At 37.3% G+C, this 26,319-nt stretch overlaps 3 protein-coding genes across 3 annotated transcripts; 2 read left to right on the plus strand and 1 right to left on the minus strand.

Moving 5' to 3' along the window:
- The first annotated feature begins 933 nt into the window (after positions 1 to 933).
- slc22a7b.1 (solute carrier family 22 member 7b, tandem duplicate 1) lies at positions 934 to 5,603 on the plus strand. The gene is made up of 10 exons (XM_055041184.1): positions 934 to 1,338; positions 1,410 to 1,513; positions 2,131 to 2,285; positions 3,016 to 3,184; positions 3,343 to 3,466; positions 3,535 to 3,644; positions 4,205 to 4,419; positions 4,591 to 4,699; positions 4,853 to 5,059; positions 5,130 to 5,603. The coding sequence occupies exons 1-10, from the start codon at positions 958 to 960 to the stop codon at positions 5,170 to 5,172; spliced, it is 1,617 nt and encodes a 538-aa protein (XP_054897159.1). The 5' UTR covers positions 934 to 957; the 3' UTR covers positions 5,173 to 5,603.
- A 3,154-nt stretch (positions 5,604 to 8,757) lies between these two features.
- Positions 8,758 to 11,932, plus strand: LOC129367036 (solute carrier family 22 member 7-like). The gene is made up of 9 exons (XM_055041237.1): positions 8,758 to 9,172; positions 9,292 to 9,395; positions 9,488 to 9,642; positions 9,773 to 9,941; positions 10,147 to 10,270; positions 10,358 to 10,467; positions 10,576 to 10,790; positions 10,882 to 10,990; positions 11,548 to 11,932. The coding sequence occupies exons 1-9, from the start codon at positions 8,801 to 8,803 to the stop codon at positions 11,777 to 11,779; spliced, it is 1,590 nt and encodes a 529-aa protein (XP_054897212.1). The 5' UTR covers positions 8,758 to 8,800; the 3' UTR covers positions 11,780 to 11,932.
- Positions 11,933 to 12,220: 288 nt separating this feature from the next.
- LOC129367006 (ATP-dependent RNA helicase DHX15) lies at positions 12,221 to 24,906 on the minus strand. The gene is made up of 14 exons (XM_055041187.1): positions 24,764 to 24,906; positions 18,680 to 19,022; positions 18,333 to 18,526; positions 18,050 to 18,209; positions 16,685 to 16,903; positions 16,432 to 16,599; positions 16,259 to 16,345; positions 15,797 to 15,946; positions 15,547 to 15,655; positions 15,270 to 15,461; positions 13,650 to 13,772; positions 13,011 to 13,201; positions 12,750 to 12,919; positions 12,221 to 12,663 (listed from the first exon to the last, which is right to left on the minus strand). The coding sequence occupies exons 1-14, from the start codon at positions 24,826 to 24,828 to the stop codon at positions 12,546 to 12,548; spliced, it is 2,289 nt and encodes a 762-aa protein (XP_054897162.1). The 5' UTR covers positions 24,829 to 24,906; the 3' UTR covers positions 12,221 to 12,545.
- Positions 24,907 to 26,319: the final 1,413 nt, after the last annotated feature.

A 26,319-nucleotide genomic window follows, 5' to 3' on the forward strand; every position in this document is an offset into this window, starting at 1 on the left:
TAGAGCTCTATGGAAATCATCAAGGAGTTAATTGCAATTTTATTTCAAGAGACACTTGAAAGTAAAACAGAAATAAATGACAAATTCCAGCAAAACAATGTCCTGTTTTCAATTTTTATTAAAATAAATGGAAGACATTCATTAGTATGAAAGGAGGATTAGATTTTAATAACAGACCCATTATTGTCTTGTTAGTGATATTAATTAATTGCAGCATCTGCTGCACAAGGATTATTTTCTCACTGTGCTTTTCTACACAATCCATGAGAAAAAGCTAAGGAACTCTAAGTGCATGTTTAAAAGCTGTAGATTTATTCATCTGACATCATTGCGTTAATTCCTAAACAAATTCTGAAGCAAATGTAAACATTGGTGCATGTTGTTCTGCCTTGTTTGCCACAGTACAGCAACAGAACATAAACTTTTTCATAAAAAATCTTACTTATTTTTTCCAAGACTTGTTTTTTCCATTTACAGAAATCATTCAGTGTCAATATCCTTTTAATATAAACTCCAGGAGAGGGTGTGATAAACTCACTACACCACATTACGAGATACTATAAAATCTTCATGATAGTGATTCTAAACATTAATTGTTTCTGCAGAATTATAGATGATATCTTCTGCCCCTGTTACTTCTATAACTAACACCTGAAGGAAACAGAGACACTAACAGCCAAGTCCTTTGGTTCCGCAGAACAGTGATCCCAGATCACTTATTCAAGTACATCAATGAACTCCAATGAAGCTGGAGCTTACAGGTGTGGGTAAATCAAACCAAGGAACACTTCAAGCACTGTCTAACAGAAAAAAGTTATTTATTGAAAAGAAATACTTCCATGATGAACTTTAGTGAGCAGAGCTGTATGTCCATTAACCAGAGATCTGTAACAGAGTTCCCTGCCTCCTGTGTGGTGTTTTCTTCCACTCTCCAGCACGACATCATCTGTCAGCAAGATGAAGTTTGAGAATGTGCTTGCAGAGGTTAATGGCTTTGGCAGATTTCAGATAAGGATACTTCTCTTGCTGGTCATTCCTCGGGTGACTTTGCCATTTCACTTCCTGCTTAATAACTTCATCACAGTGATTCCTTCTCACCACTGCAACATCAGTTCGCTAGACGATGAAGAAAGATTCAGGAATTTATCTCTTGAAGACAAGCTCGTTGCTAGTATTCCTTTACAGAGTGATGGGAGCCCAAGCTTATGTCAGATGTTTGCAGAGCCTCAGTACCACCTGCTGTATAACTCTACCAACATCACAGAACTACCTACAATTACATGCCAGAACGGTTGGGTTTATGACCACAGCATCTTTAAATCGACTCTCGCCACTGAGGTAAGTTTTGCCGGGACATTTTTCAGTTGTTACATTTATCCCTAATCCCTGTTATCTGTGTTTCATTTTAGTGGGACCTGGTTTGTGAAAAGAGAAGTGTGAACAGAGCTACAGCCACCATCTTCTTCATGGGGGTCATGGTTGGAGCAGCAGTTTTTGGCTATCTTAGTGACAGGTGTGAATATTCCTCACATGTTTCCAATCAGTTGGTTTATATATGTATTTAAAACATTCAAGAAAATTTTTAATTATGACAAAATTAGAAGGACTAATTTACTTTATTCCTAAAGTAAAAAAGCACATCTTTATTTATATAAACATCAGTGCTGGCATACAGTTCCAGCACTGAATTGGAACTATAGTTCCAAATGTCTTCGTTTGATCACTTACAAACACTTGCTTAAATAGAAATAATATAAAAAAAAGAATGTTTTTTTTTTTATTGTTTGCTCTGCCTGTGCATGTGTGGGTTCCTTTTGGGCCCTTTGTCGATGTCCTACATTAAGATAATAAGGCCGTTGAATTAATCAGTCTTTTTAACCCTCTCCAGGCAGGTGTTGCAGATTTGCAACAACTTAGCCAGTCTTTGCAAGTAATTTGAGCCTGAGAGGATTAAATTCCCTGTAGGAGTGAGATTGTGCATGCATGGTTGTTTGTCCTCTGGATCTAAATGTTGCTCTGTATACATTTATATGCAATAAGTTGTGACTGCAATCATTTATAATAGATTGCAGTCTTGTTTTTGCATTTCAAATAGTTTTATTTATTCAACCATTATATTCATTTTTACAGGTTTGGACGAAAAAGAACACTTCTGGTGTCCTACATAATGACCACCATCTTTGGTTTTGCAAGTGCTTTCTCTTATAATTTTGCCATGTTTGCTGCCATGAGATTTTTCACTGGATTTGGGATTTCTGGAATCAGTATAGTCTCCATTGTTCTATGTAAGTTGTCTGTCAATACATCAAAAATGTTGGTTCTTCATAAGAGGTTTGTACTGATGACCACTTGGAATCTCGTTCTTTTGCTCACATCCCAAAACTCATGACCACAGTTGAAGATAGGGACTGAGTGCAAAAAGCAAGCTGCATAAAATGGTGAACAGGTGAAAAAACTTGACTGACCAACATGAAGTCCTGACTTCAACCCGGCAGAACACCTCTGAGATGAATTAGAAAGTAAACATTCAGGCAGGCCGTGTCATCCAACATCAGCGTCTGATCTCACAAATGCTATCTTGAAAAACTAAATAAACTAATAAAAGTCTGCAGAAACACATTCCTAAAGTTTGTTGACATTTTTCAGAGTTTAAGCTACTGTAGCTGCAAATAGTGGGACAATTCCATACTAAGGTTTTTGTATTTAAAATAGAATGCCATTAGAGGTTTTGTGAATGAAAAGAGGTGACCCAAAACTTTTACTAATATGCTGTGAAGCTGATAAAAAATGGTTGTTGTTTTTTTTCCCGTTATTGTCTTGGATTCTTGTCTTGGTTTATGGTGCTAAATTTTAACATTTCCAACAAAAAGTTTTTTATTAAATACAGAAAATCTTGGCTTAAAATATTAATTCACTGTCAATAAAACGTTAAGCTTAAATGAATCTTTATTTTATTCCGTTGATTTTATGTTCTATTCTCTTTTATTACCCTTAATGATTGTTTTGTTCTGACAGGTGTGGAATGGGTCGAAATCAAGCATCGTACCTCGGTGGGAGTCTTAATGAGTTTGGACTGGAGTTTCTCAACGATTCTGTTGCCCGGTGTGGCCTACTTTGTGAACGACTGGAGATACCTGACAGCCACTGTGACCAGCCCACTGCTGTTGGCTATAATCTGTTGGTGGTAAGCAGAAACTGGTCAGATTTAAATAATAAAAATAAAGTAAGCATTCAGGCCTGTTTGCAGAAGCAAATACACTTTTGAACATTAGAAATATTTTAGAAAGTCTTTAGAAAATCTTTCATGTTTGCGTCATGCTGCCAACCTTTCTTCTTGTGCAGGTGGCTCCCAGAGTCTGCCAGATGGTTGATAAGTAATGGAAAAGTGAATGGTGCTCATTTTTACTTGACTAAGTGTGCAAAATTCAACCGCAGAGAGGAGTTCATGGCTGACCTAAAGCCTGAGGTACAACAATTTCCACATTCTCTTCATGTAAACAGCTTTTTGTTTAAATTTCTCTTTTAATTGTTCAGATTCTATCCAAAGTAATACTTGTTGAGGATGAAAATAGAAAATACTCATATGTGGACCTTGTGAAGACTCCCAGAATGAGACGACTCGCGCTACTAACTGGCATTGTTTGGTAAATAAATATTTTTTTATTATTTTTAAAATTGTGATATTACAGGGTTTAGCAAAAGTGATGATACTTCTTTAATTACGATTTAGCAAACCTGCACAAACTAACCCATAAATACAAAATAAATGCATAAGTAAAAATATGTTCCACTATGTTTAAAATAAAAAAAACAACTCTAGTATTCAGCTTTTGTAGTACCATCTTTGGCAGTAAAAATAACTGCATGACTTTTGGATAATATTTCTATTTGCTTGATACATCTTGACCTATAGATTATGATTCCAGTTTAATCACCCTTAGTTTCATCTGTCAAAATCAGTTCTGTGGTCTTAATATGGATTCCTAATTTGACTTAGGTTTACACTAAACACCTATACACAAACAGAGCTTGGACTCTCATTTTATTGTTTGACAAGAAGCAGTTTCAGCTGCAGAAATACAACACATGACGCAAACTAGCCAATCAAGAACCAGCATTCATACAACAGTTTTTGGTTGTTTTTTTTACTAAACATATCTCTTGCTGTGTTATCTTTTTGTTGTTGTTGTTGTTTTGCCTGTAGGTTTGGCGTGGCCTGCATCTATTATGGAATCAGCTTAAATGTTCCTGGGTTTGGAGTGGACATTTATCTCACGCAATTCATCTATGGCATCACCGAAGTCCCAGCAAAAGTCTTCATTGTTTTCTTTTTGAACAAATTAGGCCGAAGATTGACTCAGGCTGGAACACTTGCTCTCACAGGGTTGTGTTTGTTCTGCAACATTTTCATCCCTCAGAGTAAATAAAAAATCTAACTGTGTTTCTTACAACGAGAAAGCTTGCAGTAGCATTTACACATAGCATTTGAAACGTCAATGACTTGAAGCAACAAGTCCTAAAACCATGAAATCACAAACTGTCAAAGTTGTAACACCTAATAAAAGTTTTTTTGGGTTTTTTTTCTTTTAGATTTGTGGACAGCAAGGACAGTTTTTGGAGCTTTAGGCAAGATGTTTGCAGAAGCTGCTTTTACAACTGTGTTCCTGTACACAACAGAGCTTTATCCGACTGTCATGAGGTCTGAAAACATTTCACCTCTTTTTGTCTAGTCAAACATATTTTAGTATCCAGGAAAAAAGATTTGCAAGCATGTTACTCTCATAAAAACAATAATAACAATACGGGGAAATAAGGACTTGACGTTAAAATTATTCTCTGTTGGGTTGTACAGGCAAAACGGACTTGGTTTCAGCTCTTTCATGGCTCGCATTGGTGTGTCTCTATCACCCCTGGTGATGATTCTTGAGGACATCTGGTCTTACCTACCAAATATCATTTTTACATTGGTGGCTTGCGTTGCAGCTCTGTCAGCTTCTTTTCTTCCTGAGACACTAAACGTCCGTCTCCCAGAAACCATCGAAGACATTGAACAGACAAGGTAAGACAACTGTCTGTTTTTAGCAAAACCTAAAAACGAAAGCTTTATGAGAACATATTTTGTTTTGCAGAAGACGATCAATACCGATGTCTGACGAGAAAGCGACTCTGTGAAGAATTATCTGCAAAGTTAATCTGCTATGCTAACACTACTCTGTTGTTTGACAAAATGCTTTGATGTCTTGAGCAGAACTTATTTCTGTCTGACACTGATTAGAGACAGTTAAGTATGTCTCAGTCCGATGCTAAAATTAAGCAATTGTCATGTATATCCTTGAAGAATCTATGACTTTAAAATAAAATTACACATTAAATGGTGTACATTAGTATTGTAACTGTGTCCTCTTAAACTTATTCACTGACAACATTGAGACTGCTGGAGCCTCCTGATGGGAAAATAATTAGTCATATCAGGAATGTGTGCATGTCAGCCTTTTGTTTACAGGGGCTTATTAAAACCTGATCAGACGGTGCCAATTACAATTTCTTGCATTGCAATCCATCCTAGTGTTTGGATGTCAACTACTGCTTTACATGAAAATAAATATGTGTCCATGTCAGACAGTGGGCTGTCATCATTGCAATCACCAGGCCTGCTGTTGTTTTTGTGACATCAGATGCAATAAATTACATAAACTTTTTTAATATAAAGGCAGAAGTTTATCCGAGTCACATTTTACTGTAAGTTATTTCAGCTATGAATTTCAGGCTCTCCTGTGAAGTTTCACAGACATGACTTGAACAAGCAACTACCCCATCATACAGTGATTCAGTCCTCTGAATTAGTAATCTTATAATCAATGGATTAATTGCCTACATATTAGAGAGAAAATCACAGCAACCTGATCCACTGATGACAAAATTTAAATAATGAGAAAATCTTTTTTTTTTTACTAGAGAGAATTTCAATGAGTAAGCGTTTTAAAAGGAAGCAGTCTTTACTTAATGGCTGTATAGTTGTTTTAGATAGATGAGAGGTCCACTAATTTTGTCATCACCACCTACATTTTTTAACCTACAGCCATCCAGGTAACACTGATAGGCAGAAATAGTGTCTTCAGATGGTGGACTCTTTCACTGTGTGCCTTTAGGGGCTGTGTTCAGACTGCTGAAGTAATGCAAGTACAAGTGTCCAGGCCACCTGTAAAGATTTTGTCATCACTGTGTCACATGCATATAGCCCTGTCCAGACAAAATCAGATCACCCAGGACTTGACACATGCAGCCATTTTTCAGCTGAGTCATACTTTGCTGCTGTAGATGCTTTGATGATGAAGTGCTAAGTTAATGTTCCATGCTTTAATATGACTGTAATACTTATGTCAATTTACCAAAAATATATATATCAAACGCTCCCTGCAACATGGCGAAGTGCAACCCTGAGCCAGTGCCCATCCTGGCAAAGTTTTAACACACAGAGTTAAAGTCCAATTAGGTTTGCAATGAATAAAAAGTCTGCTGAAGGTGACAGACGTTCACAATTTAAAACCTGCAGTAGATGAGCATTATCAGCGTGCCTTTATTAGTTTTGCTTGCAACAAACACAAGAACAGTTTATGAGTAGTTTAAACATGCAAATGTTTGGGGCTTGCCGTTTCACAAGTTGGAATTCAATCAGAGAAAACAATGAAAAAATAATCTGAATTGTTAGGAAAATACAGATTTAGATGTTTTTAGATCAACAAAGAAGCATACGAGTAGGCCGTGGTGTTTTAACAAGAGCAACAATTTGTGCTAAGAATCCATATACCATTACACCATCACTCCCTACTTCTGCCAAAATCTGAGCACAACCTCTTGCAGTTAGAATCAATACTCGTTGGACTATGAATGTTTTTCCTATTTGTTTTTGTCCAATTTTGTTAACCCTGTGTTCTGATATGACAATATTTTCAAGATTAAACAAATCTGCTTTTTCTTTTCTGACCTTACCTTTAACTCTGACACTAACCTTCATCTGGTAAAAGTTTAGATGCTCAGAGAGTTATCCTTTAAAGGGAAGGAATTTTATCCTTACAGTGTTGATAAAAAGCAGGTCCCCAGCTTTGAAAAACACCGCAGAGCACCTATCAAAATTGTTATTTCACCTCATATTCTTAAATGCCTCGGTATTTAGTGAATTTTTTATGTTTACATTTGTAGAGACATGCAGGTATTTTGATGGTTGAGTCAATACTTTTAAAGACTGGTGAGAGATTGCATGCCCAAACCGGCATCATGTTGTTTACTGCTTATTCAGGCAGGAAGCAGAGCTATTGCATTGTAAATCTGCCTATTTATATCTATTTGAATATCAATTTTTTCAGTTTTTAAATGTCAAATTTCTCATCATTATCCATGGTGTTTACAGTTAATGTCAGGCCTTTGAAAGTGAAAATGTGTCATGTTTTATGAGTGTGTAATGTTTGATGAAGAAACTTTGAGTGTGTAAGTGTGCAAATGTGTCATTGTTTAAGTTTTAAACACCAACATGTCTTACTTTCTTGTCCTGATTAGACTTAATTGATTATTTTCAAATTGTTTTCTTCAATAGTTTTATCTCACATTTCTTTGATATTTTCTTTTATGAGAATTTGAATTTACCCTATAATCACAATATATTTAAAAACATTGTTTGAGCACAAAATTAGGATATTAAACACACAATGCAGAACAATCAATTGTTAAATTTAGTCTTTAGAAAGATCTGCACAATGTGCCATTATAATGCACAATAATTATATTTATGCCAGTGTAAGCTACACATAAAAAATAAATAAATCAAAGCAGCACTTTTGAGCAGTTAATTGTTTAAACACACATTTCTTTATCTTGGTTGCAAACTCTGTTTTCCAATTTGTACAGGATTATGATGAGTCATGCTCATGTAGCACATGACTAGATGTACAAGGAAATGTTGAATATTACCTGGCTTTACTGATTCACGTATAACAGAGCGGTTGTTGTTACATTAATACCTGTAATTTTGTAAGCTGCATTTCCAACAATCAACACAATCCAGTTTAACAGAACTACTTACAAGACTAAAGCCTCTTTTCGTATGTGTTTTGTTGGTACTCCATCCCTTTATGAGCTCAGTGCACCCATTTTCTGGAAAGGATTTTCTACTTTTTGGTTTTTTGAACTTGAAGATTTCACTGTATCCCTCTGAGCCAGAGCCAGAGAAGTAATATATTTCAGTTGCTGATAAATCAGCAACAACTGTAGATCTATCAAGTTAATATTGTGCAAACATTTTAAGAAAAAAATATTTCACCACATTGTTGTTGAATCTGTGCAACAAAACAGCACAATTCCAAAGACAAAAGTCGAACCTACTGCTAGTGATTTCTACTTAATAAAGTAGCCACTGAGAGTTTACCTTCAATATCCCAGAATCTTCAGTTTCTGATAAAAAAAAAAAACTGTTCTGTGTTTCGTCTGATCTACAAAGTGTATGGCCAAATCAACAGCAACAGTGGTGGTCTAATTTTTCTTTCAAAATAAGTGCCTTTGTTATATAATTGCAAGCTCCTCTTACTTAAATGAATGCTGGCAGCAAGTTTGGAAAGTAAATTATTCACTCACTTCACCTCATCACTTCTCTTGGAGTGAACATTTGTTTCACCAAATGCCAAAGGTCATACTCGCTTGGTAGATTTTTAAAAGATTGGTGGATTTCTAAGAATACAGACAGACGAGTTCATCTACTTGCTTTATTGATCTTGCATGAAGACGCATCGCACTGCAGAAATACGCAACAATGAAGTTTGAGAACGTTCTTGATGATATTAATGGATTTGGAAAATTTCAGATAATGATTATTGCAATCAACTTCCTGGGTCGCTTCACGCTTCCTTGCCACTTTATGCTGAACAATTTTATCGCAGCAATACCAGCTCATCACTGTGACATCAGCTTGCTGGATGATTTTCTGAATTTATCTCAGACAGAAAGAGTTACTGTGAGTATCCCAGTCGAGACAGATGGCAGTCCCAGCTCCTGTCGGATGTTTGCACAGCCTCAGTATCACCTGTTGCTCAACTCTTCTGATGTTACTGATGCGTCCACTGTGCCGTGCCAGAATGGATGGGTGTACGACAACACAACCTTCAAATCAACAATAACCTCAGAGGTAATCCTGCTGTCTTTTCTTTCTTTACGTAGATTAAACTTTGATATTAAAATTAACATTTTCGTAAAAGAAGACTAATTTTGGGAGTGAACGCGCCTTTCTACTCTTGTTACATAAAGTGGGACCTTGTGTGTGACAGAAGAGGTAAAAACAAAGCAACAGCCACCATCTTCTTTGTTGGAGTAATGTTTGGAGCCATAGCCTTTGGAAGTCTAAGTGACAGGTATTACAGTTGTGCAACAAAGTTTTTACACTAAGAGTTGTATATTTATTTAGCTTCATGCTGTTATATTGTTTCTCTACTGCTCTGCACAGGTTTGGCCGCAGGATCATGCTCCTGGTGTCATATGTATCTGGCATGCTGTTTGCTGTAGCAAGCGCCTTTTCTACAACCTATGTGATGTTTGCGGTGTTGAGGTTCTTCACCGGATTCTGCATCACTGGCATTGTCATCGTTTCCTCCGCTCTCTGTAATTAATCTGTGATTATGCTGAGCTAACCGGGAAAGACCTGGGCAGCTTCAGGGATGGTTATGAGGAATGTGTGTTTATATAATTAACTCTGTTTGATCATCTAGAAAAATAAGGTATTTTCTTGCAGGTGTGGAGTGGGTGGACATTGAACACAGGAAACTGGTCGGAGTCATCGATAGTTTATCCTGGACATTTGGCAACACGGTATTTGCAGCAATTGCTTACTTTGTGACTGACTGGCGTTGGCTCACTCTAAGTGTTACATCACCTTTAATCTTGGCCATCATCACTTGGAGGTATGACTTGAAGGTTTCTCATAAATATAACTTTGTATTCTGTCATGATGGAAATAAGTTTAAAAAATTCAGTCCACATTTTGTTATAGTATTAAACTTTGTACTGATATGAAGAAGAACAAATGGAAATTGTTCCATCTTGGGAAATGGTAGTGATCAAAGTGTGACTATGTGGATTAAAGAACATTCTTTTTGCTAAACTCAGGTGGATGCCTGACTCAGCGAGGTGGCTCATTGCTAATGGAAAAGTGGAGCAGGCTCAGACATACCTGAAGAAATGTGCCAAGATAAATCAAAGAGAAGATTTCATTCACACACTAAAAGCAGAGGTTGTATTCAGAACTCAAAGTTTAGCCTTAATTTTAGACCCTTTCTATTTTAGTGAACACTTTTAAAAAATAACTGACATTTTTCAGACCTTATCCACCATTGTAGACAAGGGGGCAAGAGGACAAACTTATACGTACCTTGACTTGATTCGAACACCTAAGATGAGGAAACTAGCTCTGCGAACTGGCCTCTTATGGTTTGTGCAAACTTTGCAATTGTCTTATTATTGTCAGGTCAGAACAACTTATTTGTATAAAATGTTTATTATATATTTTTTTGTATCTGAATACTTCTGTACCCACAGGTTTTGTATTGCTTCAAAATTTTACGGCATCAGCTTCAACATCTCGGGCATTGGCTTGAATATCTACCTTACTCAATTTACCTATGCTGTAATTGAGGTCCCAGCCAAACTATCAGTTTACTATTTGCTGGATAAAATCGGCAGGCGCAGCACTGAGGTGGGAGCTTTGTTGTTATCTGCACTCTGCCTTGGAATCAACATTGTCATGCCGAAAGGTAGGTGACTGCCTCAGAAATGATGTAAAGATAAACAATTAATTTCGACTACATCTAGAAAAAAAAAAAGCAAACACTTCTTTTTTTGCAGATATGTCCACGGCCAGAACAGTTGTTGCCATTGTTGGCAAGGGGTTTTCTTCAGCTTCGTTTGGAACGGTTGTGCTGTACAGTTCAGAGCTGTATCCAACTGTAGTTAGGTAATGGAAATGACAGTCTCTGACCTTTATGGATAACTTCATCACGTAGTAATGTAGCGATCTGATGTTCAATGCATGTAAAAATACGTAATTTAAAACAATGAACTGTCCTCCCCTTGACTTTGGGCACTTTCCTGATATACATTTAAAATGCATGTTGAGTTAATCTTATGGCAAACCATACAGATGCTCTGACTGCACAAATGAAGATTAGTTCATTTTGGAATATCAAAACCTTAGAAGGTGCTGACAAGGCAGGGAAACTCAAACCTGTTGTATTCATCTGGTTATTTCTGCTAATACATTAGCTGGCAGGCATTCAGACTGCATAAAGAGCATTGACTTTGAAGATCCAGTCACACAATCAAATTGTTTTTTTTTTGTCCCAACAAGTGGCATTTTCTTTATGGCTAAATTCACATAAAAAGCTTTTAGATAGTAGAGGAACTAGCTTTTTATACATCTTAAAGGGGACTTGAACCATTGGTTCCTGCAGAAGTAATCTCAAGCCTATAAGGTTTCTCCTTTTAAGAGCTGTACTTCTGTCTCTGTTGCAGACAAAATGGAATGGGCTACAACTCCTTTATGGCTCGGTTTGGCGTTGCTGTAGCTCCTCTGATCCTGTTGCTAGATGAGGTTTGGAAGGAACTTCCACAGGTGGTCTTGTTCTCAATAGCTCTTCTGGGAGGACTGGTGGCAAGAACTTTGCCAGAGACACGCAACAGGTGTCTGCCAGAGACAATTGAAGACATTGAAGGAACGCAGTTTAATACTAATCAGAAAGCGTAAATATTTTCATGGAAAATGCAAACTGAATATTGACAGCTTGATTTGTGCAAATTTGTCTGCAATTGAATGGTGATACGTTTTATTTTGAAAAGTTGACATTTTAAGATTAAAAGTAGGTTTTGCTTGGTAATGCCAGCCAATAAAGGATCTTGAGTCTCAGTTCACCACTGTTTTTTAGTTTCATGTATGTCTTCTAGTGGCAAAGCTTTACGTTGTCACTATCAGAGATTACTTAAAAACTGTCAACTGAGTACAGTGCAGATATGCCATAATGAGCATATTTATATGGCAAACTGAAAGTAGTAAATAGAAAATTAAAAAAACGCCATTTAATTTTTATGTAACAAAGCCATGGCATAGTTCAAAGTTGAAGCAAAAAAACTCTCCATCAAATAATTTTTGTCACATCAATCCAGCAAAAAAAAAAAGTTTCCACAAAAATAAAGTCAAAGCTTGTTTATTTAAGAAACAAAGCAAGCACAGATCTTTGTTATGGCTCCAAAGGCTCCTGAATTAAATTCAACCACATCTATAAGACCTGCTCCAGATAATTTCTTTTGAAAATCATATTAAGCTGGATCTAACAACTGCTGCTGATATTTCATGTCATTACACCTACTTACAGAACCGACATTGATGGGAAAACAAAAATAAGCAAACAAATACTAAAAATCAAAAAGCCAATGTTTGAACATTAAAGTACAATGATACAGAAAGATCTAAAACTACAGTATGCAGGTTGTTTTCCAGGACACTTCGACTATATTCAGTACTGTGTGTACTCTTTGCTCTCTAGTTTGGCAATAATTCGCTCCAGCTGTCTTTTAGCTTCACATTGTGGAAAGTTACTCATGTCATAGTACTGCGGTGCAATCTTCACCAACCTGCAACAAAGAGAAAAACTTGAACAATCCCATCAGTATGATGACATTTAAACAGGCATGCATCATAAACTTATCAGTGCACATACCACTCTGGTTTGATGTCTGTGCAAGTGCGGATGTAGTTCTTGGTGGTGAGAACAAATTCATTGTAGAGCACCCACTCAGGTTTGTGGTCCAGGACTGTGGATGGGTGCAGCTGGACCACCTGGTTGTCTTTCACTGTGAGGTAATGGCCTGTGCGCTCCAAATGAGCAACCTGAAAGGAGAACAAGTACTATTAATATTACAATCTTTTAAGAAAAGCAACAAAAGACCAAAACACTAATATTTTTACACTAAAAGCTCACCTGCATGAAGAAGCCAGTGCAGAGCGCTCGTCGGATATTGATGTAATAATCTCTGCTGGTAAACTCTGTGCTCCGCCGAGGCAGACTGAAGCGGTCCATGATCCTGGACAGCTGCTGACGTACGTTGTCAGCAGACATCAGCGAGCGGTAGTTGACAAAGTTGTCATAACACCACTGATTAGCTTCATGGTCTGGAAAAAAAAAGAAGGAATTTGAGTCAAGATAACAACCTTTCAAGACTTTTAAGCTTTAAGTGAACCTGAGCAGCAGCATTGTTTTATAGTCAAATGTAGTAATTTTACAAATAAATTACCAGATGTTTTAATAACTACCACAAGAGGGAGACATATTTTGTGTTTTCAATGTCAAAAGTTGAAGTAATTCAGGTACATATGTAGCATTTTGGAAGCATAGAAGTTGCTCAAAATATGTTAAAACAAAAAAGTTAATTGTCACTTTTGTAGAAATGTAACATAGACTCCAAGACCAGTTTAAGAGCTGCAACTATATCTGGAGTGAAGTCAACAGTGAAAGTTAAGTCTGATATTCATAGACATTCTGCAGCTTCTGTATTTTCTGGGCATCACTTAGAAAGAAAAGCATGCTAACTAATAGTGGAACTAAAAGCTTGACACTCACTTTGTTTGAAGGCGTGGTAGACGTTGAGCAGCGTCAAGTGGTCTCCGTCAATGTGAGCAAATCTCATCTTGGACTCGTCTGCTGCCTTCTTAGCCTCCGTGGGACGGACAAAACACTGTGGGACTAAACAAGGTTGGTATGGGCCCCAACAAAGCCGCCCATAGGGATGAGTCAAACATTCACAGAAAAATGGAGCAAAGCCTATGATGCTAGGGCACTTGACACTGCGTTGGGACAGGGCAGGACCACACTCTATCAAAGGGGGGTCTGCAGGCTTTTCTCAAGGTCATTTCCAACAGTATTGGCTATAAGCTCGTAGCGAGGTCATTTAACCACATCTGTAAAACAAGAGTTTTCACACAACTATAAAGTGTTAGAAACACCAGCAAGGATTAATTTATGCAGGGTTGATAGGTTTTTCTTTTAAACATGTAACGTCTTCTCCTTAACTACACATGACATTGACAAACAGTAATATATCTAATTATATACTTCGGAATAATTCATCAGCATGAAGCAAAGTCTGAAATAGCATAAGTGGTGCCTGCCCTATCCACAGGCTGTTTACAAAAGGCTTCAAGTAGGTAAACAAAACCTAAAATTGAAAGACCGCATCCAACACTTTAACTTAAAAAGTTGCAAAGGCATTTAAGCATAAACTTTAATTTTAACCGCAGTCGTGAATTTAAGTCATGTAAATTTTATAATGTTCGATATTTTAGTAAACTAGTAATTATGACTTTTCAAAGTAACTTCACCTTATAATGTTATAAATAAGCATAAGCAGGTCTTAGATGCTGTTTTAAAAATAAGGTGAGCAATAAGACTGCAAAACATAAACAAACAAAAAAAAAATTATCTGAAAACTGTGTACAACACCATGAAAGTCAACAAGTCTGCTAAAATATTACAAATAAAAACAAAACACTGTGTATGCAAAGAATATTTTCCAAGGTGTTGGATGAACCAACTGTAGAAACTGCACATCTCTCACTCAGATTACCTAAGATGCTAAAAGTCCCAAAGATTGTTGGAAGCAGAGATAAAAAGAAGAACATTGGGAGAAAATGGAAATTTCTCATAATGGCTTTCATTTCTTACCAATAATAATTTCCATTGCATGTTTTTTTATTAGCCCATCTGGACCATGTGTTATTATTTCATCATGTCATGTTGTAAGCTCATTGTCTTGGCAGGTTGGGGTGTTGAATGAATGACTTTATCTTCTATTATTTTCATTTAGTTTCACGCCACAATAGTCAATGATCTTCAGGACCAGATATATTTCTGGTAGTGAGTTCCTCTATGTTACTCACTTTCTCTGAAATTACATTCATAAAGGATTTCAACTTTAGCATTGGATGTCAGAAACAATTGAGGCTTTGGACAAGCTTTTTAAAACCTTGGGATACCTTGATATACAGATTGACCCGAACCTCGTCATAATCATTTTATAATAATTAGCGACCAGTCTTTAACTGGTATAAAGTTAAAGATTGGAGTCAAACCTATTAGGATGATGCGAAGAAATAACATGGCTGGTTATTTCAAACGAGTGTTTTCCTTAAGAAGCTTAGCTTCTTAAAGGCTAGAAGGTGTCAGCCCAGTCCTGGGCATTACCTGACAGCATGGCAGTAATGGAGAGGATCTCATTGGAGCAGTTAAACTCGCAGCTTGCTATGACCATCTTGGCCAGCTGAGGATCCAGCGGGAATTCTGCCATCATGGAGCCAAGTTCAGTCAGGTCACCATCATCGTTGAGAGCAGCCAGATAATTGAGCAGCTCAAGAGCTCTCATTAGCGTTTCAGGAGCTGCATTGGTGGGGAGTGAAGGGTGGTCAGAATCTGCAAGTCAACTGGTCAACATGACTTTTCTTCAGAGTCAAACATTACTCACCTGGAGGGTCCATGAAGTCAAAGTGGACAAGGTCATCAATGCCCAACTTCTTCAACTGCAGCACAACAGATCCCAAATTGGACCGAAGAATCTCTGGGTATGTATTATCCTGGGAGTGCATAAATTTTATAATAAGTTTATCTTGTCCATTTTTGATACTAAAAAAAAAACAAAAAACAAACTACAGCATCAAACAGACCAGGAAAGTGGGAAGGGCGTGAACTAACTTCCCAGTTCAACAGTGACTCACCTGCATCTCTGTTTTGTAGGCCTTCTCTGTATAGAGGCGAAAACATTTCCCTGGACGTGTTCTGCCTGCTCTTCCTGCCCTCTGCTGTGCTGAAGCTTTACTGATGGCTGTGACTAACAGAGACTCAACTCTGATGCGGGGATTGTACACCTAGACACATTATAAAGTATGTGACACACATGTTTAAAGCTGCATGTATAGTGGGAAAAAACAGATAAACTAAACCAACACCAGTAGACTTAAGAAGAACATTTTCAGTAATAAATATTGAATAATACCAAATTAAGCAATTCACAATGATATGCTGGGAAAAATCACCCCGCAGCATGATACCGCTACCTCCATGTTACAACGTGAACATGGTCAGTCTATGCATGTTGGTCAAAAAGCTCAATTTTGGTCTTGCTTGACCACTTTTACAGAGGAATGTATATAGAATAAACAGGGTTCCTTTTTACTCACCTTCTGTTTGGCAAATCCGGGGTCAATGACAAACACGACACCATCAATTGTTAGCGACGTCTCAGCGATATTTGTTGACACAACAACCTGAGGGGGAAAGCAACAGTTTAAATATTCATTCATAAATGTGAACAGTGGGAGACATTTAGCATGATCCCTTTTTGCCAGCAAACCTTTCTCCCTATAGCGCCATTTGGCTTTCTTGGAGGAGGTGGCTCAAAGATCCTCTGCTGCTGCTGCGGGGGCAACGTGGAATACAGTGGAATGATTTTGATGTCTCCGACTTCAGGGCCAAGGTCGTCAACTTCTCGCTTGATTCTCTTACAGGCTTCATCAATTTCCTGAAAAAAAGACAATGACTTGTCTTTCTCGCTCAGGACAAACAACGCTGTTCAATAACGTACATAAAAGTATTGTAAGCATTACCTCTTGACCTGTGAGGAACAGAAGGACGTCACCTTCATCCTCTTCACACATGTGAATCTGAATGACGGTACGAATAGCTGCCTCCAGGTAGTCCCGCTCCGGTTCAGGGGTGTAGAAGATCTCTACTGGATGTGTGCGTCCAGGAATGGTGAGCAGAGGGCAACTGTCGAAGTACACTTGGAACTTTCCTGCATCCAGGGTTGCACTCATCACAATTACCTGTGCAGAGAACAATATGATCACTGTTCTTATTTAAAAATTATGCTTATAATTATGAGGCTATGTGAGCTCCGAGTCTTTAATGTCAGCAGAACATTAGATGACTTTAAAAAGAGTGGGCAGCAATTTATAGAACAACTTTGTGAAGAAACTGCATTTGTTGACTTTGTAACACAATAATTATAATATAATGATGTTTCAATAAACTATAAAAGCTCAAAAGAAAACTGATGTCCGGAACAGGGTGATTTTTATCTCGACAGGTCCTGATTACCAATCAGCAAGTTGCTAATCATACTACTCACCTCTCTAAAACAAAACAAAAAATAAGCCGATCTTAATATTATTATTAAAATGATGTTTTAACAACTGTTTTTTATTTCTGCCTCCTGACCTGGTCTCTCTTGCAAAAGAGATCTTTCGATCTCAATTAGACACACTTGTATTCATGAAGATGTATCATTGAAAAAATACATTAAATATATCAAAATAATACTGCTTTTTCAGAACTGAAGAAATATATAAATTTTAAGTTTATAAGCTTGGGATGTAATGCTAACTATGCTAATCCTGCTGACAGCTCATTAAGATGCAAGTTTGCTCACTCACAGATCAAACAAACTTTAATTTAGCAGAGAACACTTCACAGTGTAACTGATATTTTAAATATTCAAAATAAAACATAAAATAGAAATGAAAACCACTTACAAGCAAAACCATATAAAAAATATTATGATGGATCTGTAAATAAATTTTCCCTTCAAATAACATTCATGAGAATGGAAATATTTTGCTCATTTTAATTAATCATGCAAAAAAATGTATTATAATTGCATACTGCTACATGCTTAATTCTGCCTTTCCTAAAATGTCAGTAAAACTTATACTGATTTTCACTCTCTGTATTTAATGGTGTGACATCACAATATAAACAGTGATTTTTGTTCATGCCACAAATATTAAGAAAAACCCATTTGGAAGCTATACATTCTGAACAAGACTTCAGATTTAGCTAAAATATCATTATCAAAACCAACGTTAAGATCTCCATTACAAATCTTATATGTCAAACAATGGTGTTATTGTTACTGAAAAACAATAACAATAAAACTATATATATTAAAATACATAGAATAAAAACAACACCTTCAGATCCTGTCTTTGGCGAACCACTTCCTTTAACACGCCCATTAGGATGTCTGTGGCCAGAGTTCGCTCGTGGGCCTCATCCAGAATGATCACACCATATCGCTCCAGCAGAGGATCATTCATAGCCTCTCTCAGTAACATACCATCTGTCATGTATCTGCAGAAATAACAATGTTTTAATAAATTGCACATTTCTGGTGCCAGATCAATTCTGATTGCTGTGGAATAATAACATCCTTGAACTAAAAAAATCCTCTTCAGGGTTTGTTAAAGTCCTTACTTTAATATAGTCTTGGCAGAGCTGCAGTCCTCAAATCTGATGGAGTAGCCGACTTCCTGACCAAGCATGACATCCATTTCGTCTGCAACCCTTTGAGCCACACTCATGGCAGCCACTCTCCTCGGCTGAGTACAAGCTACGGCCCGCTTCGGACCAGGCAAGGCCCTCACCATGTCAACACACCACTGAGGAATCTGAAGATTGAAATAAAGGCAACAATTTAGGAAACTTTGAATGTTATTATTTCATAAAGGATTCTTTAAAATCTTCCGTTTAACTTTATAATTTCTCAATTTTCCCAGCTGTTTCTTAAACTGGATTAGGCTGGATCTATATGAATATCATACCTGTGTTGTTTTTCCAGAGCCAGTCTCTCCAACAAGGACAAAGCTCTGATGGCGTGTAATGATGTCGGTGAAGCTTTCTTTGTACTCCCACACCGGAAGCTGTAGCCTTTTCTTCAGGATTTCGTAGTAGCGCGGCGTGTGTGGCAGATTGGTGAATGGGTTAATCTGCTGGTGCATGTTCATCTGCTTGATAGGAGGTATGCTCGACATCGACGGCATGCTGTTAGAGGGAGCTGCCAACAGCTTGGAGTCCCTGTCCCGGTCTCTGTCCCTGTCGCGATCTCTGTCTCGATCCCTGTCCCTGGAACGGTCCTCACGGTCTCTGTCGCGGTCTCTGTCTCTCCTTTGAGAATAAAAATAGAGCTTCATCAGCAACGATTTCATGATACATCAAGTACCATCAATACAAATTTCTAAAAAACAAAGTATGAGAAAAAGCAGTTTACGGTTTTTCTGTGAAAATATTTTAAATATTCCACAATAGAAATATAATGCGCTAACAACACATCAGTATAAAAAGCCCTTGTGAATAACACATGTATAAAGCATAAATATTTATTATTTTACATAATCGAGCTCATGTGACAGATGAGCATTTAAGTATTGCATTAAGTAACGCCAAAACCTTTTTATGAAACAAGAATCTATCCAAAGGAGACTAATTTTAAACTAAGCAATAATACTAATTTTAAACTAAGCAATAATACTAAATCAGAGGATTTCAAAGCTGATATTTCTGACCCATAACCACATAAAGAGGAAATGAGACCACAACGTTCACTGACTGAACAAAAATATTCCTGATAAGCTAATTAAACAGACATCATAACAATGTAAACAACCTCAATTACCACCGCACACTTTCTGTTCAAATATGAGCACCGCTACATCAACATCTTAAAATAATAGCAAAACCTAAAGAACAATAAACGTTCACTTTTAAAATCAGATTGATTTCTGGAGATGATCCTTTCTTCTTCTATTAACCCCTTTATGACATTATTGTGTTTTGCCAATTCCCCAACCTCTACAATTGTTGAATTTATTAGTTGGACAATTTTTAGTGAGTTTATGTCTGTTTTGTACGGTGGCCCTGAGGTGCAAAACACTACAACATTAACGAAAACACAACAACATTAACAAAAACACAACAACATTAACGAAAACACAACAACATTAACGAAAACACAACAACATTAACAAAAACACAACAACATTAACGAAAACACAACAACATTAACAAAAACACAACAACATTAACAAAAACACAACAACATTAACGGAAACACGACAACATTAATGAAAACACTACAACATTAACGAAAACACAACAACATTAACGAAAACACAACGACATTAACAAAGACACAACAACATTAACGAAAACACGACAACATTAAAAAAACACGACAACATTAACAAAAACACAACAACATTAACGAAAACACAACAACATTAACGAAAACACAACAACATTAACGAAAACACAACAACATTAACGAAAACACAACAACATTAATGAAAACACGACAACATTAACAAAAACACAACAACATTAACGAAAACACGACAACATTAACAAAAACACAACAACATTAACAAAAACACAACAACATTAACGAAAACACGACAACATTAACAAAAACACAACAACATTAACAAAAACACAACAACATTAACGAAAGCACTACAACATTAAGGAAAACACAACGGAAGAGGTAGGTCCCAGTGGGAGACCTAAGAAGTCGCTGATTGGACGACAGGTCGTTTTACTTTTGAACCGGAAGTTATGTTGGAGTGCTTCGTTTGATTGAAAACCTAAGGAAGCGGGAATACAGTCACTTCGCCGTGTATTGCCCGAACTGTGGAAAGGAGGTGGTTGAGCCGTCACCAAATTTTTGCAGTAATTGTGGCAAGAGGCTTCAAGAAACTTGTATGGAGGATACTCCACAATGTTCAAGTAAGTTAAAAAGTATAAAGGAAGATTCATATTTCTTATGGATGTAGTAACTTGCTAACGCTAGTGGTCTCCAGACCGTGTCCACTGTCATCTAGTTGTTCATTATAAATGCAATTAAAAGTACACAAAGTCGCTATAATACAGCAGAATTGTATTAGCTATATATCGTAAGGTCCGTTACAGCCTTAGGCACTACTTTTTTAGGATAATTGGTGTCGTTCTGGTTCTGCTGCACTGCGATCAGGCTAGCCGCCTTTTTGGAAGCGAACTCGCACTTAATTTATACTTGTGGCAGCTTTACTTCAGTTCGTAATACATATTGTCTTTTTGCATGAATGTGATGTGCGACATTTTTTCTTTGCTTTACTTCTAGCACAACAGACTGTCCCATCCTGCCGTACACCAGCCCTCAGCACCTTCCTTGAATAGAAAAATGAGGAGCGACCAAAGTATTCTCTTGGGAGAAAGGGGTTAAAACAAAAGGAAGAAATGAAAGTTCGGGTAGGTGCTAAATTGGGTTCCCCTGTGTCGGGAGCGATCATTACAGCCAGAGAGACGAATGAGGCGGATCTGACCATTTTCACGTCGCTTCTGATCGATTTCTCGGTAAAACAACTCATATAATCATGTGAAGGTTGTAACATTGAGTTTAATTGGCAGCTGTTGTTTAAAAAATTGTATAATAAATAAATAAACAAGATCTTCTGATGCTGTTTTTTGTTATTTTATACGCCAAGAGAATCGCTCTTTTTCCAACGTTTCTCACGTAAGCCTGGCAGAAATAAGTCAGGCACCAAACACAGTTTTCCCAACACGTAGTGTGTATGTAAAGATTTTTGAGAATTTGGAAACAGTTGTTCTTTATTCCCAAGGTTCGGTAAGGGTAGGAAAGAATGGAGGAAATTATAATCTGGTCCCCCTCCATAATATGGGAACAACTTAATTTACCAGCAAGATTTTTTTCTCTGTTTATTCCTCTCATCATCAACAATAAATTCTGTGATTTTGGTAGAATTTGCTCCTTGTTTGCCAGAGTTATGAGGGGAAAGCCATATATTTTAGGTGACTAAAATAATCTGTTCCCCCTTCAAAACATGGGGACTATTTACCAACAAGTCTTCAACTGTGCTTATTCATCTCTTCATCAACAACAAATTATTTGAAAACATTTCCTCTTTATTTGCCAGAGATATGAGGGGGAACCATATATTTTAGCCACCTGAAATAATGTGTCCCTTCCAAAACATGGGAACCAATTAATTTACCAGGAAAATGTTCTCTTCATTTCTCAAAGGTAAGTGGCCTTGGGATTTAAACTATCTTTCCACAGCTGTCTTATATCACATTATCCTTCTCGAAAAACCATCAATGCACCCTGAGATGGCCAAGCCGAATGGCTTCAGTTTTGTCGTAGCCATCTACATGCTATATGTAATTGGGCCCCGTGGAGGGATACGTGCGTCTTGTAAACCTGCGAGTTCTCAGAGCGATGCCTTGAGGATTCAGCTGCCTCAGCAGTCTCATTACAACATCACGTTTGACACGCAGGTTGTGTTTTAGTTTGAGAACTTGCCACATGGTCCGATAGCCAAATAATTGCCCTGGTCCTCTAAGCTCGGACATAATGACACGTCTCACTTCAGGAAGTGGAGAGTAGTTGCCTCTTCAATGCAGCCCTGCTACTTTCAAATGAGTCTTTACTGAACGCATGCTAACCGACACTTCGTGGTTGGTCTGGAGCATGTCCAGTATCACCTCGTAAGTATGTCCTGACTCAAAATATTTACGAATAACAGTACTAAGGTTTGGATCACTGAGAACATTCTTGTTTTCAGCAATCAAGTTAAAGCCAGAAGAACTTCCGGTTCAAAAGTAAAACGACCTGTCGTCCAATCAGCGACTTCTTAGGTCTCCCACTGGGACCTACCTCTTCCGTTGTGTTTTCCTTAATGTTGTAGTGTTTTTGTTAATGTTGTCGTGTTTTCGTTAATGTTGTGTGTTTTTGTTAATGTTGTTGTGTTTTTGTTAATGTTGTCGTGTTTTCGTTAATGTTGTTGTGTTTTTGTTAATGTTGTCGTGTTTTCGTTAATGTTGTTGTGTTTTTGTTAATGTTGTTGTGTTTTTGTTAATGTTGTCGTGTTTTTGTTAATGTTGTGTTTTTCTTAATGTTGTCGTGTTTTTGTTAATGTTGTCGTGTTTTTGTTAATGTTGTGTTTTTCTTAATGTTGTAGTGCTTTTGTTAATGTTGTCGTGTTTTTGTTAATGTTGTCGTGTTTTTGTTAATGTTGTGTTTTTCTTAATGTTGTAGTGCTTTCCTTAATGTTGTAGTGCTTTCCTTAATGTTGTAGTGTTTTGCACCTCAGGGCCACCGTAGTTTTGAACTTGTGCAAAGCAAACGTTAGGAATAGGATAATCATTTATTGGTCGTTATTGAGGAGATTCAAGTGTATCGGCAGCTCAGCCGTAAGCAAAGGGAGAGCCCCAAGACCCACATAAATAAGTATTACAAATAAAAAAGAATCTAACTGCAACACCAAATATACATAAAACCATAATGTTATAAAAAAAACAACAGATTATAAGATACATTAAAGTGTATTAAAAATTTAAATAGTGATTTTGTATTTTCATGCAAAAAAATAAGAATGACTGAAGAGAGAGAGAAGAGGCAAATTCTGCATGCCATCATATTTTGTTAGTTCCTTTACACTTTTTTTACAAGAGCCAATCGCTTCAGGGCAATCTTTTTCACACATAAGGACTTTTAACCTGCTCTAGAGAAGGTTAGGTTGCCAGACTTAAGAGAATAAAGTTACTATAGAGATAGACTTGGGTAAAAGGTTATTCAGATTCAAGTTACTGAAACTCCCATGCAAGTATTGAAGCAATAGCATAGGCCACTGAAAAATTGCTATTTACAGTTTTTACAACCATAGTTGTAACTTGGTTATCTCCAGTGGAAAATACAGGGGTGGATATGAATACTGGAGATCTAATAGGCATGTGCAGTCAAAAAGATTAGCATTGATCTTTCAGTTATCACTGCAAAGGGAAGTGTAATGGCCAACATTTCAAGAACCCTTGTAGAAACTGAAGTCGACAGCATTGACATTGCTGTGGCTACTGGTAAAAAAGAAAACAAACTAGAAGGAATGGGCCATTTTGGTACTCAATACAAGCTGATAATGTATTCCTGCATTTACAAGTGATTCCAGCAGTGTCGTTCTGTTTTTTCTCCAAACTGAAATTTTAATTTCTATGTCAAACTTTTAGTTAAAATTGATATCATTACGCTCCTTGTTTTATGGTAATACAGCCCAAAAATGAGAAGATATGTCTATACTTATAAACAATAATCAGTCACTACGCATGAAATCGACCTTAACCTAATAGCCAAAAAATGAACAATAATAAAGACAATAAAACGCAACCGAATAAAACTGAATGCAAATAAGACAAGTAAAAACAAAGGGTGGAATTTATTTCTCATCTACAATTAGAAGGTAGTTAATAAAAGTATCCCCCCAAAAACACATGCTACCTAATCTTTGGTCTCCTGAGTGAAAATCGAAAACTTTGTACCTAGAGAAGTGATACTCAAATAGCCCCGATGTCTTACTACAGTCGCGCGAATGGCAATGAACACTGGAAACACCGATCGCGTCAAAGCAAGACTACGTAACTTACTAACTTCACAGATTACATAATACTTATTTTAAAATGTGCATCAATTTCGTTGCGTTAAACAAAATTGACAATGCAGCTAAGGCAATCCCAATTGCGCAACTTTGAAGATGTCCTGAATGAGCTGTTAGCATGTTGCTAATACCGTTAGCCCCGCACGTGCAGAGAACGTTGATAATTCCGTTTCTCAAGATGAGCTCACCTCCATTGGCTCTCAGATATTTCTAAAGCAATAACAATCACTTGTAGCCCTGTATCAGAGGAGCGCTCGCGTGTTGAGGAGAGAAAGCGAATCAAATTAAGCTGGATTGCTAACAACAGAGGTTATTTTTGTTTCGGCTGTTTGGCTGGTACTTAGCTTACTGCACTAGCACCGGCTAACGTCTAGCTCATAGCCTCATTGTTCTAAGGGGATAAACATGCTGTGCAGCTTCACCTACCCGTCAGACCGCTTCTTACTGGAGGAGTAATCATCGCCCAAATCCAAACGGTGTCTTTTGGACATATTGGTCAGGAAAATGTAGTTTATCTATACCGCCAACACAACAGTGCTGCGCCAAATGCAACTACCAGTTTCCTGATTCCTGCGCAGTGTCTCTTCACATTTGTTTTACAGATTGTAACACCGCCACCTGCTGGTTTGGATCCTACCGTATGGTTTATTTCAGACTTCTCCATTTCTGAAATCACTAATAGTGGAGTACAGTTTGTTTTTAAATGGCCATTTTAAATACAACGATTTCAGAAAGGTATAAAATTATGTCAGATAATTCAATGGCTGACTCAATTCATGTATAACATTACCTTATCAATCAATCAAATTTTATTTGTATAGCACATTTCAGCAAGGCATTTCAAAGTGCTTTACATCATAAACACAAGAACACAAAGTCATGCAACATATAATAGACAATACATTGTTACCTATTACATTTCAAAAACAATTCTAAACAGGTGTGTTTTTAGTTGCGATTTAAAGGAAGTCAGGGTTTCCGCTGTTTCTGGAAGTTTGTTCCAAATTTTTGGTGCATAGATGCTGAAAGCTGCTTCTCCTCTCTTGGTTCTAGTTCTGGGGATGCAAAGCAGACCAGAACCAGAAGACCTGAGAGGTCTGGAAGGTTGATACAACAACAGCAGATCTTTGATGTATTGTGGTGCTAAACCGTTCAGTGATAACAACAGTATTTCAAAATCTATTCTTTGAGCTACAGGGAGACAGTGGACAGACTTTAAAACTGGTGTTATGTGCTCTATCTTCCTGGTTTTAGTGAGAACGCGAGCAGCAGCATTCTGGATCAGTTGCAGCTGTTTGATTGATTTGTTGGACAGGCCTGTGAAGATGCTGTTGCAATGATCAATGCGACTAAAGATAAATGAATGGATGAGTTTCTCTAGATCAGGCTGAGACATTAGTCCTTTAATCCTGGAGATGTTCTTCAGGTGATAGAAGGCCAACTTTGTAATTGTCTTTATGTGGCTCGCAAGGTTCAAGTCCGAGTCCATCACTACTCCCAGGTTTCGGGCCTGATCGCTAGTTTTTAGTTGTAATAACTGAAGCTGTGCATTGACTTTAGATCGTTCCTCTTTAGGTCCAAAAATAATGACTTCAGTTTTGTTTTTGTTCAGCTGGAGAAAGTTTTGGCACATCCACACATTTATCTGTTCTAAACATTTATTCAGTGATTGGATGGGTTCAGAGTCACCTGGTGACATCGTAATGTAGAGCTGAGTATCATCTGCATAGTTATGGTAGCTAATATTATTTCCTGTTATTACCTGAGCAAGTGGGAGAATATAAATATTAAATAAGAGGGGTCCTAAGATTGAACCTTGGGGTACCCCACATGTGACCTTTGACCTCTTTGATGAGAAGTTTCCAATTGAAACAAAGAAATCCCTGTTCTTTATGTAAGATTCAAACCAGTCGAGCACCGAACCGGAGAGTCCGACCCAACTTTCAAGTCGATTCAATAATATGTCGTGGTCGACAGTGTCA

Source organism: Poeciliopsis prolifica, unplaced genomic scaffold (assembly GCF_027474105.1).
Source record: "Poeciliopsis prolifica strain line A6 unplaced genomic scaffold, Auburn_PproV2 SCAFFOLD016, whole genome shotgun sequence".
NCBI lineage: Eukaryota > Metazoa > Chordata > Actinopteri > Cyprinodontiformes > Poeciliidae > Poeciliopsis > Poeciliopsis prolifica.